The sequence below is a fragment of the Melozone crissalis genome, unplaced genomic scaffold (genome assembly GCF_028551555.1).
Source record: "Melozone crissalis strain CALT ecotype California unplaced genomic scaffold, PUWL_Pcris_2 ptg000006l_1, whole genome shotgun sequence".
Lineage (NCBI taxonomy): Eukaryota > Metazoa > Chordata > Aves > Passeriformes > Passerellidae > Melozone > Melozone crissalis.
In genome coordinates, this window is record NW_026535784.1 from 13,091,554 (window position 1) to 13,104,312 (window position 12,759).

Consider the following 12,759-nt stretch of genomic DNA (forward strand, 5'->3'; position numbering starts at 1 on the left):
CACAAAGCAGAACATTGCCACTCTCCAGGAGAGGAGCAGAGCACAGGGCCCTGGGGAAGCAGTTTTAAGGCTCTTTCAGGCCTATTTGGATTCAGCTCTCTGGTGCCTTCACGTGGCAACTTAAAAGGATGGATCCCCAAGGCCAAATTATTTTGGACTGAAGCTATTTGACTGAATTTGACCCAGCTCCCCAACCAAGATAAAATGACACATCCAACTTTATTTGGCATTTGAAATGGGAGGGAAATGACTTCTCTGTTCTGCCAGAGGCTTCTTTTATTTAATGTTCTACAAAGAGGAAGAAACTGCATATAATAATGACATCTTGTGGTAGTTGTTGAATTATTGCCCTATGATTTAGTAGATAACCAGATGCCAAATTTCATGACATCTCTCTCTTTCCATGCTGCAGCTCTGCAAGTTCAAAGCTACAAATTTTCCTGCTCTGAGAAGCTGGACATAGAAGATCTCTGGAACCTTTGGCTGTTGACTTCAGAAGAAATTCTTCTCATTTGATTACACAGATCTGGCTAAAAATACAGATCAGAAATTCATAGTCAAACCTGATCACAATTACCCAGGTATTCATACAGGAAATACTGCTTTTGGTAATGTTGAGTGCAGAGTGGCTCTGGCCCACAGAATGAGCCTGCCTTTGCTGCACCATGGCTTTGTACTGGGTGTCAGAGTAAAGAGTGACAGACTTTGCTGCATCATGCAAATCCTGACAGCTGCTGAACACCTGCACTGAGCTTGCAAACAGCCCTGGTGAGCAGCCACCAGCACCCAGTGGCTGGGGATGCAGGATTTTTTAAAGAGTGAATGCCCAAGGCCTCACAGTGCTTGTACTTATTTCAGCTTTGGTGCTCAGGTCTGTAACTCCTGCCATCAACCAGGTGCCCAAGGGTCCCATGAGGCTCTAAGCTTACTGCAGGCTGGGACATTTCATATTTAGGGTCCATAACTGTGCTATTTTACTGAGTACCCCACTTTGCCGGCCCATAATCAGGTCCTTGCTGGTGCAGCCTCTGCTGTGCTTGCTCTAGTTGAAGTTAGGAGCTTTTCAGAACAAACAGCACTTTTTCCTGCCAGTTTGTACAGTCCCTATCATCAGAGAGAGGCACAGCTTGTATCAGGGAGTTTGGTTGTTGCCAGAATAGTCATAATAAAGAAGATTAGCAGGAAGGGCTTAGGGATATATTTTTACAGGATGTCTGTTTATCTTGTCATGCGCTTGGTGAGTATCCTTGTGGTTCACCAGGTCTCCAGGTCTCTGCTACTGTGACACACTTTTGCTGTGTTTTTTTTTTTTTATTGGGATGAAGCTGGCTTAAGTTATATGCCAAACACCTTTGTGCTTTTTCCTGGGTTACCAAGGCCTCATAAACAGACTTACAGTTTATACACAAGATTTCCACACAGCTGTTTCCCAGCTGTGGGGAAGGAGGCAAGAAAAGACTGAGTCTTTTCTTATGGACTTATGGAGAGCTCAGAGGTGATGGTGAAATCACACACATGTAGGACAGCAGAACAATGCTGCTGATCAGCATTGATAGTGCAGAATGGGGACTGACAGATCAATGCTACTACATTTAATGCAGCATGGCATCTCTTCTCCATTTGCCTTTTTCACTGCCAGAGTTCCTGGTGTTCACATTGGATACTGGGAATTATAAGCTCTGCCTCTTTCCTTCTGAGACACTTATTGGATGCCCCATTGATATGGAAAATTCCTAAAGATAATCATGACACCTCATGACTCCATAACATCTAATGATAGGTGTTTAGCTGTATTGATCTATTTTTTATTCCATAGGATGATGCCACCTATTGGACTTTATTAAAAGAGCCAAAACAGTTCAAAGAAAACGAACACTTTATACTGGGTTGTTTTTTTCAGCAAAGAAGGTTAAACTTCCCTACAGTTCAATTGCAAGAAAAAGAGCTTCTATCAGGACATCCTGAGCTAAGGAACCTCCTTAGAAAAGCAGAAAGAGTAGAGGCAGAAAAACCACAGGCAACACTGACTATATCTGGTGAAGAAAAAGAAATTAAGGAAAAAAAATACAGTTTAACAGGACAGCTTTTATCCATTTTTCCAATGGGACTATGAACAACAGCCATAGAATTTCAGACTTTTTCTTTGGCTTTTTTGTTTCTAAACTGAAGTGTGTTGAGGGTGATCATTTTTAATTGACCTTGAACTTGACGTGGTAAAATTATTAACATTTAAGTCTGCTCTGAGTCTGGCTAAGAAGTTATCTTTACTGAAAGAACATTCCTTTCAGCTCAAAGCTAACAGTGTGATTGTCTCCAATTTCCCACTTCTGAGCTGAGACAACCCAGGGTGTGCCACTAATCAGAGCCATCTTTCCACACTGCCACATTAGTGTTTGGCTCCTCAGAACTGGGGCAGCCAGCGAGCTCCCAGAGTCATCCTGCGCCCCCAAGGACAGACACCTGCCTCTGCTGACACTGAAACCATTGCTTGTCCTGACCTCTTCCCTTCAGCTCTTCTGAAAGGCAATACAGCCTGGTTCTCTGCAATCTGAGGACAGAGGAGCAGAGGGAAAGATGCTCTCCCAATGTTCTCTCACTATAATCATAGTTAGTACAGGTTTTGTCCAGCCTGTCCTAATTTTTTTTTGCCTTTATCAGCTTATTCATAATCTCTGATGGAAAATGCTTTTTTAAAATTATTTACCTTTTGTAATATGAAAATATCAACAAGAGAGTGATTGGAAAATCTTTTTAATATAAACTTTGCAAATCAATGATTAAAATAAATCTTCATTTTTTTTAATTTAATTGAGTAAATATGTATAGTGTGCAGATGTTTTGCTCTTGATCTTGTCATTATTATGTTAACAGTCCCTCAGATCAAGTTGGACTTGATTTCAAAGTTATTTGAAAACTTGGCACCTCCTGGTGAAAATCCCTTCAATTTTCATCATTCATATGGCCTCATTTCCTCCTGATGTTTGTCACAAGGTATCCATCTCAGGCCCATCCAGACTCTTAAAAGCTGTTTGGTTTACAATCTTGACCTCAGCCTGCCTATAACAGGTTTATTCATGCAAAATTCTGCCCACCATGAAGGTCTGTTCAGAACTTTGTTGCCTTGAAGGATCTCTCCCCACATATTTTTGTATAACTGTAAAATAATAATAAAAAAGGATTAATGCACAGAGAAGAAACAAAACATCTGCAAGATAAATTATTAAGTTAACTTATTGGCTGAAATGAGATTTTAATTGAATTTCTAGATAACAAATGTGAATAATTATGTACAGGCAAGAACAAACAGAACAATAACCACAAAATTTCAAAGTACTGTAAACATCAGATTTCTGTGTAAATCATTTAGACCATCCTTGCATAAGAGCAGGAAACCAGAAATCTTTACTATCTCTGGTTTTCAACTTGACAGGAGTTGTACTATCAAAGGTAGAAATTTGGAAACAAGATTAGATTAAGCCAATCTTTGTTCTGTCCAAACCTGAGGGCTGTGTCTGAAAGCACTCATGGACAGCTGCTGTTATCTTTGTTTGAACACACTTCTGGAAAGGAACAGAACTTCTTTCCCAGTGTGAACTGTTTGATTTCAGCATAAGAAATTCTTCTCTCAAGAGCAGATTGCTTATTTGTCATTTTACTAATTTGTAATTTTTTTGCAGAAGGGTTAAAAAGAAGAAAACTTTGCAAAAGTAGAATTTTAACAATATTCGTTAATTAATAATTAACAAAAGCTTAAAACTCTAAATAATTTTATAGAAAAATCAGAAAAGAAAGAACATATTTTCAGCAGTAAGACAGCACAGTGTAACAAAATAATAATGTAGTATAAAAAGCAGTCAGTGAGGTAAAGTGAAATGCCATTTTTCTTCATCAAAAGATGCTGTGGTCCTAAATATCTGTGATGATGTAAATAAATACTGAAATATAATACATTTAATATTAAATATATTTTACCTTGATTACATGGGCTAATGTTAACTACTTATTCCATTCTAATTTTGATTAAATATTGTCTAACAAGTTTTAATTAATCCTGAAATAAATGTGTCAATACCTTCACAGACTTAGGCTGAGATTAAGATTCACTTTTATGGAGAAATAAAGATTCACTCTTATGAAGAAATTATCCACACCATCAAAAGTTCCATTTAAAGAGAATCTGAATTCTTCTTTAGGGCTTAAAGCTGCCTATAAAAAAATTTGAAACCTTTCCTCAGCTCTAACTATGATCTGTGGCTTACAGTGCAAGGCACTCCACAATTTATCCTGAATTAAATTCTCCCTTTTGTTATCCTTGGATAATCTATTCTTCAAAATACTGTAATTTTTACTAAAATGTTTGCATTGGTTCTTAGAAGGTGCAAAGCAATCAATGAATAGAGGATTAAACACAGACAGCCAGGAGACAATGATCTTTAATAAGTATTTTGAGTGAGGGATTGGCAGCCTTTTGTGAATTTCAGTTGAAAATATTTACACAAGTTGAAAATCACAGACTTACAGGCAATTCAGAAAACCTTCCTGAATTTTATGGAACATGGGTTGAATAGCACTGATTAAAATTATTTTCTCAATGATTCAATGAATTTATAAAAAAAGTAAGTACATAAGGAAGTGTTTAGATTCCTACATGCATTTCTCATATACTCCTAATATTAATATCTAATATTAATAAATCTCTATGGCTTCTGCATTTGCAAGAGCTAAGAGGTACCCAATGAAGAGCCAGCCAAATCCATCATGACAGCTTTATCAGCTACTGATAAGAAATCTCCAGGTGACTGCTAGAGAGGGGATACTATTCTAGGAATGGATCACTGTGTACTTGTACCATATTTTACATTTCTGCCTATAGCATCTCCTCACAGCTTCTGCTAGAGACAAAAAATGTGTTAAAATGGGCTTTTGGCCAACACAGATACTCTTAACATTCTAACAAACTATGTTCTTTCTCTGAAGAATTACTTTTGAAGCTTCCCTCCCATGACCTCTTGCATTAATTTAATCCTCAAAAATCCTATAGAAATGGAAACAAAGTTTCCAGTGATGATTACAACCCTCTAGGAGATGGCTGGATAGGTACAGCCAGCCTTTCCTGCCTCATTTGTAAAGACTGCTAACAAAGTAATCATTGTGCTAGGTCAGCTTAGAAACATCTGTTCTGCCCTCTGTATTGCTGGATCACCATGGGAACAAGGGGCAACTTTAGACAAGAATTTACACGAAACACTGAAATCCACGGAGTCTGATGCAGCATTCCTGTCAAACATCCTGGCAGGCTCCCCAGGCTCCAGGGACTGTCTGCAGCATCCATCCACACCAACCCAAACTACTGTGCTGTGACACTGGTCTCTGCAGAACAGTTATCCCACAGCTCAGCCCTGATGAGTAGGTTTGGCTCAGTAAGCAAGAATTTTGGTTTGCTGAGATTTTGGAATAAAGACAGATCTTGAAATATGTAAAAAAAAAAAAAAAAAGGAAGGGAGAGACCAGGAGCTGTTGGAGCTGACTCCATGGTGCACCTACACCCTGAGTCCTGCTTATAGGTGTGGTTATGCCACTTCAGAAATGATATGGCAGAAGCTGAAAATACACAGAGAAGGAATACAAGGTCTGTCAGAGGAATGAAAAGGCTCCCATAGATGGTAAATAGATATGGACTGGGACTAGGAAGTATTTTCTAACAGCAATCATAATTAAATTGTAGAAATGATGGTGTGATAAAAACCAAACGACAACTGAATTTGAAAATGGATGGGAGAAAATGGAGAATAGTTACATCTGTGGCTACTAAACAGAACGATACAAACAGAACCTATGACACGAGACATCTCTTAAACTGCCAACAGCTGAGACATCAGGAAAAGAACACCTCACTTTTTCATCTGTTTCCCAGTGTTCTCTTTGGCCATCCATCCCTGTCAGCCACAGAGTATTCTGTGAAGTGAATCCAGTATGGCCATTCTTATGCTCTTAACTCTAGCTTTGTGTAACTACACCAAAAAATTTCTCTCAGCCCTTTTTCAGTTGAGTGCACAGATGCCCAGAACAGCAAACTACAGCAATACAAGTCTCCCACTGAAGCGTACCTCCACTAAATGAAAGAGTTCATTTTCTGCTGACATCAATTTAACTCTGGTAGTATTTTCCACTGAAAAATTGTCTTTCTTTTCTTTTGTACTTGTGAAATGTCTTGAATATGTTAAGGCTAGTTACAGGCAATAATCTTCTTTATGAATAAAGTTACAAATTTTACAATGGGTTTTCTTACCTCTCCACTTGCTTTACCAATAGCAGAATTGAGAATGAAGTCAGAAGGAGCAAAGGCATCAACCAGGGCAACTGCATCATCTTTCAACTGTTTAAAACCAAAAGAGACACATTTGACAACTTCTGCAGTTGTCTATGGCTGAACTACAGAGCAGCATAAAAATTACTTTCATAAAGTATCAGCTTTGATAATTTAAGAGAAATCCACAATTAGTAGCCTAGATTTATTTCAATTTCTTTCACTCCCAGGGTAACTGCCAAAAAAGACTGTATTTCAAATGTTTTCCTCCTTTACATAGGGAGTTTTAAACACATTTTAACCAATATGGTGCTGTTTACACATATAAACACATATCATTTTGGACTTTAAAAATATAATGACAAGATTCTTCTTTGAAGTTTTGCTGACCTGCAAAGAATATGTTGCAGTTTGGAAAGCTTTAGTGTTAGGAAAAAAAACCCCACAAACTCACTCAGAAATGAAATAAAAAGAACTGTGTTGAAATATTTCACTGGCTTTCCAATGAAGATTGCAAGGCCACAAATGCTATGGTGTTGTTTGGTAGGACATATTGTTTTCCATTTATTGAAATAAATTAAGACTAGATTCAGGGTGAGTGAGTTGCTAAACTTTACAGAAAATTATTCAGAAACCATTAATGTAATAGCCTGCTAACTTACCCCATGAAGTACAGAATAATCTGATGACTGTAAGCTATGTATCTTATTTTTAGTGTTTATATACTCTATATTTAATCACAATAAACAGGCTTACCCTGTAACAGAGCTTCAGAATAGCGTCCTGAATAAATTTCCCAGGTTGTTCCCCCGAAGCATAGCCACCTTAAAAATATTCACAGAGAAGCTTATACTAATTAAGATTACATTGCTAAAAACTTTTTGCCAAGTTCATGAGTTCAGTAGTCAAGAGTAAGTAACTGCACCTGTGTAATTGAACTGACAGTCTTTCATTAATGAGCTGACTGCAAAACTCTTAATCTAAGCTATGCAGAGCCTTTTGCAGAATGAGCTGCACTACAGCATCTTGCTGCCTATCCCTCATCCTGTCACATAAGCACTGGATCACAGCAAAACCTCTTATCTCTCCATCATCTCTGAGGTAAGAGAGAGATTTTCGGGTTAATTTTTCACTGCAGATTCCTGCTCCTGAAAATTTGGTCGGGAATGATTGCTCTGTATTAAACAAGCAGTAAGAAAATGCTGTAACATAAATCATCACTAGGATTCTCTGCCCCGTCCAGGGAATATATTTTGTACTTTTTATAAAAGTGACATGCACAGCACATTCAGGGAGCTGACCTCACCTTGGTAGAGCACAGCCAGGTGTTTACTCAAGGACCAGAGCCCATAGAGAGCACTGAGATGCCTCAGCACAGGCTGCAGAGCTGCTGGGACGCTGGGATCGTGGCTGTAGTCGTGGAAGCGCTGTAAGGCTGTCTGCTCAATGAAAGCCAGAGCCAGAGACCGACAGTAGTACACCTGAGGAGACAGGGGAGAAAAACACTGAGGAACAAAACACAAAGAACCAGCCCTCAGCCTGTGCAGAATGGCACTGGTGAAGTTAGTGGAGTTCTGCTGATTCAGGTGGGATGATCTAGTGGGAGAAATTCTAACAGTAGGAGAAAACACTTTCCACAATGTCTGTGCAAAGGTCAGGTATGGAATGTCTCATGAAATGCCTATTAGAGGTAAGATTGATGCCTATTACCAGTTTAATTTGGCAGTTTCAGCCAGGCTTTATGGGATCAAGAAGCTACATGAGAGAGAAGACAATGTAAAATCGGGTCTGCTGATTTTAGGATTGTTAAGAAACCGACGTGAATCTAAGAAGAAAAAGGTAGGCTTATATTTATTTAATATGATCCAGAGTTTTATAAAGAGGATACAAATCTTCCTATTGAAAAATTACTACAGTCCCTTCAAATAATAAACAAAAATCTGATGACGTCACCATGAGTGGGTTCTGTAGATGGAGTGCAATAGATTGCAGTATGTTTTGAAGGAACTATTCAACTAGTTCCAACTATGTGATGAGAAAGACAAGTCACCAGTTACTGTTAATGCAAAGTACATAACCTTAAGTGATTGTATGTACTTACACAGGAACACTTCTTTCACTTATATACTCCAGCTTTGCTATATGTGCTGCCATGGAATAGATTACTGACTGACAACATTCTAGCTGGTGAACAGCAGGGGAATATGATGCCATTCCTGTCCTGGCTGACTTGCTGCAATGATGTAACTCATGTTTGTTTTTAAGTTGGTTTTGTTAAGGTTTGGGTGTTTAATTTTTTCCATGTAGAATTAGTTGATTAGTTTTAATTCTTTTCTTTTAAATACTTGCAATACCCTTGCATTTAGATCCACTGCAGCCTGTAAAGAAAGCATATTCCAAAGATCACTGTCTCTCTCAACAGCAGCTGCCCAGTGGCACACTTATGTCCAAGCTCAAAAACATTTATAAATTATTATTTACAGCAAAATACACATCCTCTATTCTCTGCAGCATTAAGGAGGACTGACCCCTTACTAGATGTATTTTTGAGATACGCTAATTCCCTAGTCAGAATGAAATGCATCTTAACATCCCAAATGAAACATTAATAATTATTTTCCTGTTGTTCTCCCCTATAATTCTATTTTCCTCTTTCCCATTGCTTGCACTTCTCTACTGTTTCTATCAAGCTGTGTCCAAACCAAAATAACCTAGGGATAGCCTAGGAATCTCTTCCAGATCCCCCATTGCATGAACAAATATTTTGTATTAGTCAACCACTGGGCTGACAGAGAAGTGCTTCTTCATGCCCAGAAAGTTTTAAATCAAATATATACATGTCTTCAAAGCATAGCTTGTAAATCATTTTCAAATGTTTTTGAGGCATGACATTTAAAATAAAAAGTCCTGCTGTCCTGAGGATGAATTGTAGGGAGAAAAGAAAAACTAATGACCTAAAGCATACCAATACCTATCCCAAAAGCAGTTGTGTGCCTGAACCTCTTTGAATTTTAAATATAATAGATAAGAAAATCTTCATACTTCTGAGCTCACCATTCTAATGCACTGGCCCAAACACCAGCTTCACCAAAACCTGGCTAACTGACAGGCAATCAGCCTGGAGTTTCTGGCAATTCCCAGTCTGGATTTGACCCTGAAGAATTTCTCTATAAGCTGCTTCTAGGGTAAAAGCAGGAAAGATTTTTCTCCCCCCTATTAGTGGTTTCACACAGATCATCCCCTGTTGAAGCCGGGCTGGGACTTTCTAGGTACAGAGTTGAATGTTGACTATTCCTTCCTGCTGTTTTTTAGCTTTGCAGATAAAGTAAATGACACCAACCATCTTCAGGGAACTGACCTTTCTCAGTGACAAATGACAAGTGCTCATTCCTTGGATGTGAGCCAATTTTTCTCATGGAGGTAGTAGAGGAATCTGGTGAGCTTGGGGATAAATACTGAAATTTGGAGTTAAGCCATTCCTAGCTGTTAAAACTCACTGGTAAGAGAGTGGATCTGCTATATGTAAATTGTCAATGTTTCCTTTTCAGGTTCCAATGCTGTCAGTCTGGTATCTTTCATGAGTACTTTGCACTATAGGAATTAGAGATGAAAAAGATCTATTAGGTCATCTAGTTTACCTACCTGCCAGAGCAAGATTCTTTCCTACACTATGTATTTGGCCACAAGTGCAGATGGAGAAGTAATAATCACATACTGCAGTGTATTTAATACTGATAGATTTAGTCTTCAGAAGTTGTGCTATCAAAATTGCAGACATCACACAGCACATGCCTGCAACTTTTCTGAAGGGAAATATATCCTGAATATATCCTGGAAGATTTCTACTGATGGTAACTGTCCTCATGCTATCATGTTCTGTGCAATGCACATGGTCAGGTATTAAGTTTTATAAGTATTAGTTATCTGACTTGCTGCTTTATGGTTCAGGAAATTGTACTTTCTGACAGAAGAAGATAAAACTAACAGAAACTGAAAGACTTGGATGAAAAGAAATGAATAAAATAAGAAAGATTATTAAGTATTACCTGACAGTTGTTTTTTGCCTCAAAATCACTTTGTCCAGCCTGCTTCTCCTTATTCATTTTTAGGTCACTTTCTCGGAGCAGGTAGCAAACCAACCATTTATAAGCTGCTAAAGGAACTATGAAAAAGAAAAAAGCAGAATTTTTAACATTCACAGTTATGATACAAAAAGTCACATGAAAATTCTATTGCCAGCCCCAGATTTTGTTAGTTGAGATGAAAAGTGAAACCATCAATTAATCAATCCATTAACATGTCACTTTTTCCATTAATGTAGATACAATAAATATCTGGGGACAACAGTCAGATTGTGAGGGTACAGTTGAAGACATAATCATGTCTGGCCATACACTACTTCAAACTGATCCCAAGCTGGAAGACAAGGTGTATCCACAGCTGAGTTTATATTTCTTACTTAAATAAATTTTTTTGCTGCTTTTTTTTTCCCCATATGAAGACTTAGGCCTGCAAGGTACAAAGTCTCTTCTGAGAATACAAGAACAGAAGACACTCCACAATTACAGGAAGCATGTGACTTGCAACACTGTTTTCACTGGTGGTTGAATGTAATCACATTTAAATTACTAGCTTTGTACATAATTGTGTCATATTTATAAGAGCAGCCTAGAACTATTAAGGTAAAAAGTTATTCAGCATGAGGTCCTTGCATGAATCCAGCTTGTTTCTTAGCTGAAGATTTCATGTAGAGGATACCTTATGGCATAGGGAGTGTTCACATGCTGACTAAATTAAGGCATTTAGATTAACAGTCCAGTTTGTAACAGAATGGATCAAGAAACAGATTCAGACATTTTTAACTATGGTCTGGTTCAGTAGGTATTGCATGAGAAGAGAGAACATGTGCTGTTGCTCTCTTATTAGGTTTTGGTATTCTTTTTAACTTTTGTGTCCAAGGGCCAATCTGGGCTCAGTGATACACAAATGGGAACAGCATCTAATGTCATACTTGACTTGATTATAGCAGATTAAATCAGGAAAACTACAGGAAACTCTTTTTCCACCATTACTAATTTTTCACTACACAACAAAAAGCACCTGTCAAAAGCAGATGAACTTCATGCCTTTTCAACATGCTTGTAAATCCCTTGTATGGTTTTCTAAAATAAGCTATTTTAGTGATAGAAGATAGTGGCAATCTTAGAACCAGAAAACAGCAATAAAGTGGTGAAAAACCCTAACTCAGAGATGCTATTTTAAGGGAACAAAAGAGAAAAAATAATATCTGATGTTATCCTCCATTCCAGAAATGAATTTGGGGGAAATAGAATGTATTTTGAAATGCAAACTATGTTCTTAGTAAATAAAAATACATGTAATACAAGAAATGTCAGCAAATATGACAAATATCGAATTAGCAGCAGAGGTTGAATCTCAAATCTCTGGATCCTTTCCATTGGAAAGGAATTTAAAGTTCTAGAATCAGTCTAATAACAGCAGAAGCCTACCTGAGGAGTCCATGCAATCTTCAACACTAATGGCTGTGAATTTCCAGCCAAGAATATGATGGTAGTCTTGCAAAAAGTTTATTGTTCCCAAAGGGGATTCAAAAGGAGCTTTATCTGAAATACCAGAGAAAATAAAAATGATTTATGAGAAAAGAAATCAGACTTTTTGGAACTAAAAGCCTATTACAAAGCCATGCATACACTTGACAGGCCAAATGCAATTAGACCATAATACTTATTTTATTATGGCCTGGTCCAGCCAAAAGAGGACTGGTAGGCAAGTGTGGAAAAACCTGACATCACTGCCTGAAATTATTCTCCATAAGATTCAACTCCAACTGCTGAGCTTTCCAGCTCTGTAAGATGCTAGTGAAACTCACTGCTGGAAAACTGAAACAAAATCTAGAGAACTCCAAGATGTGGTGATGGACATTGCTACCAAGTCAGGTGATATGAACTGTTCCAAGTACAATAAACAGACTTATGATGACTTTACCAATACAGAGTCACAGAATCATAGAATGGTTTGGGCTGGAAAGGACCTTCAACATCATCTTGTTCTAACCCTCCCATCCTGGACAAGGGCACTAGACCAGGTTGCTCCAAGCCCTATCCAGCCTGGCCTTGAGCAGTTCCAGGGACGGGGCATCCACAACTGCTCTAATCAACCTGTGCCAGTGTCTCATCACCCTTGCAGAGAAGAATTTCTTCCTAACATCTAATCTGAATCTCTCATCTTCTAGTTTAAAACCAAAGGCCATGATTCTCTGCCCATGTAGATAGACAGCTCTTCAGACCAGGATGCAGTGCTGAGGTAATTCAGTTGAACTAAACTGCACTTCTCAGGGAGTAAGATATGGCTTAACCTGATTAGGGATGGCAAAACATCTAGTTAGCTGCTGCAAGACAGGAGACAGAATATTTCCTGCAGCAAATATTTCT

The 12,759-nt window shown here is 38.2% G+C and overlaps 1 protein-coding gene across 7 annotated transcripts in view; it reads right to left on the reverse strand.

Moving 5' to 3' along the window:
• ACOX3 (acyl-CoA oxidase 3, pristanoyl) overlaps nucleotides 1-12,759 on the reverse strand; it is a 36,833-nt gene that overhangs the window by 2,363 nt on the left and 21,711 nt on the right. For 4 of the 7 annotated variants that reach the window (XM_054295739.1, XM_054295741.1, XM_054295740.1 and 1 more), the window contains 6 exons: nucleotides 11,818-11,931; nucleotides 10,354-10,469; nucleotides 7,614-7,788; nucleotides 7,064-7,131; nucleotides 6,290-6,376; nucleotides 2,768-3,154 (listed from right to left, as the gene is read on the reverse strand). In XM_054295739.1, coding sequence (XP_054151714.1) covers nucleotides 3,035-3,154; nucleotides 6,290-6,376; nucleotides 7,064-7,131; nucleotides 7,614-7,788; nucleotides 10,354-10,469; nucleotides 11,818-11,931 — 680 coding nt within the window. In that variant the 3' untranslated portion in view covers nucleotides 2,768-3,034. Of the gene's footprint in view, nucleotides 1-2,767; nucleotides 3,155-6,289; nucleotides 6,377-7,063; nucleotides 7,132-7,613; nucleotides 7,789-8,581; nucleotides 8,686-10,353; nucleotides 10,470-11,817; nucleotides 11,932-12,759 lie in introns of those variants that run through there. The other 3 variants (XM_054295744.1, XM_054295743.1, XM_054295746.1) reach the window with 2 other exon arrangements.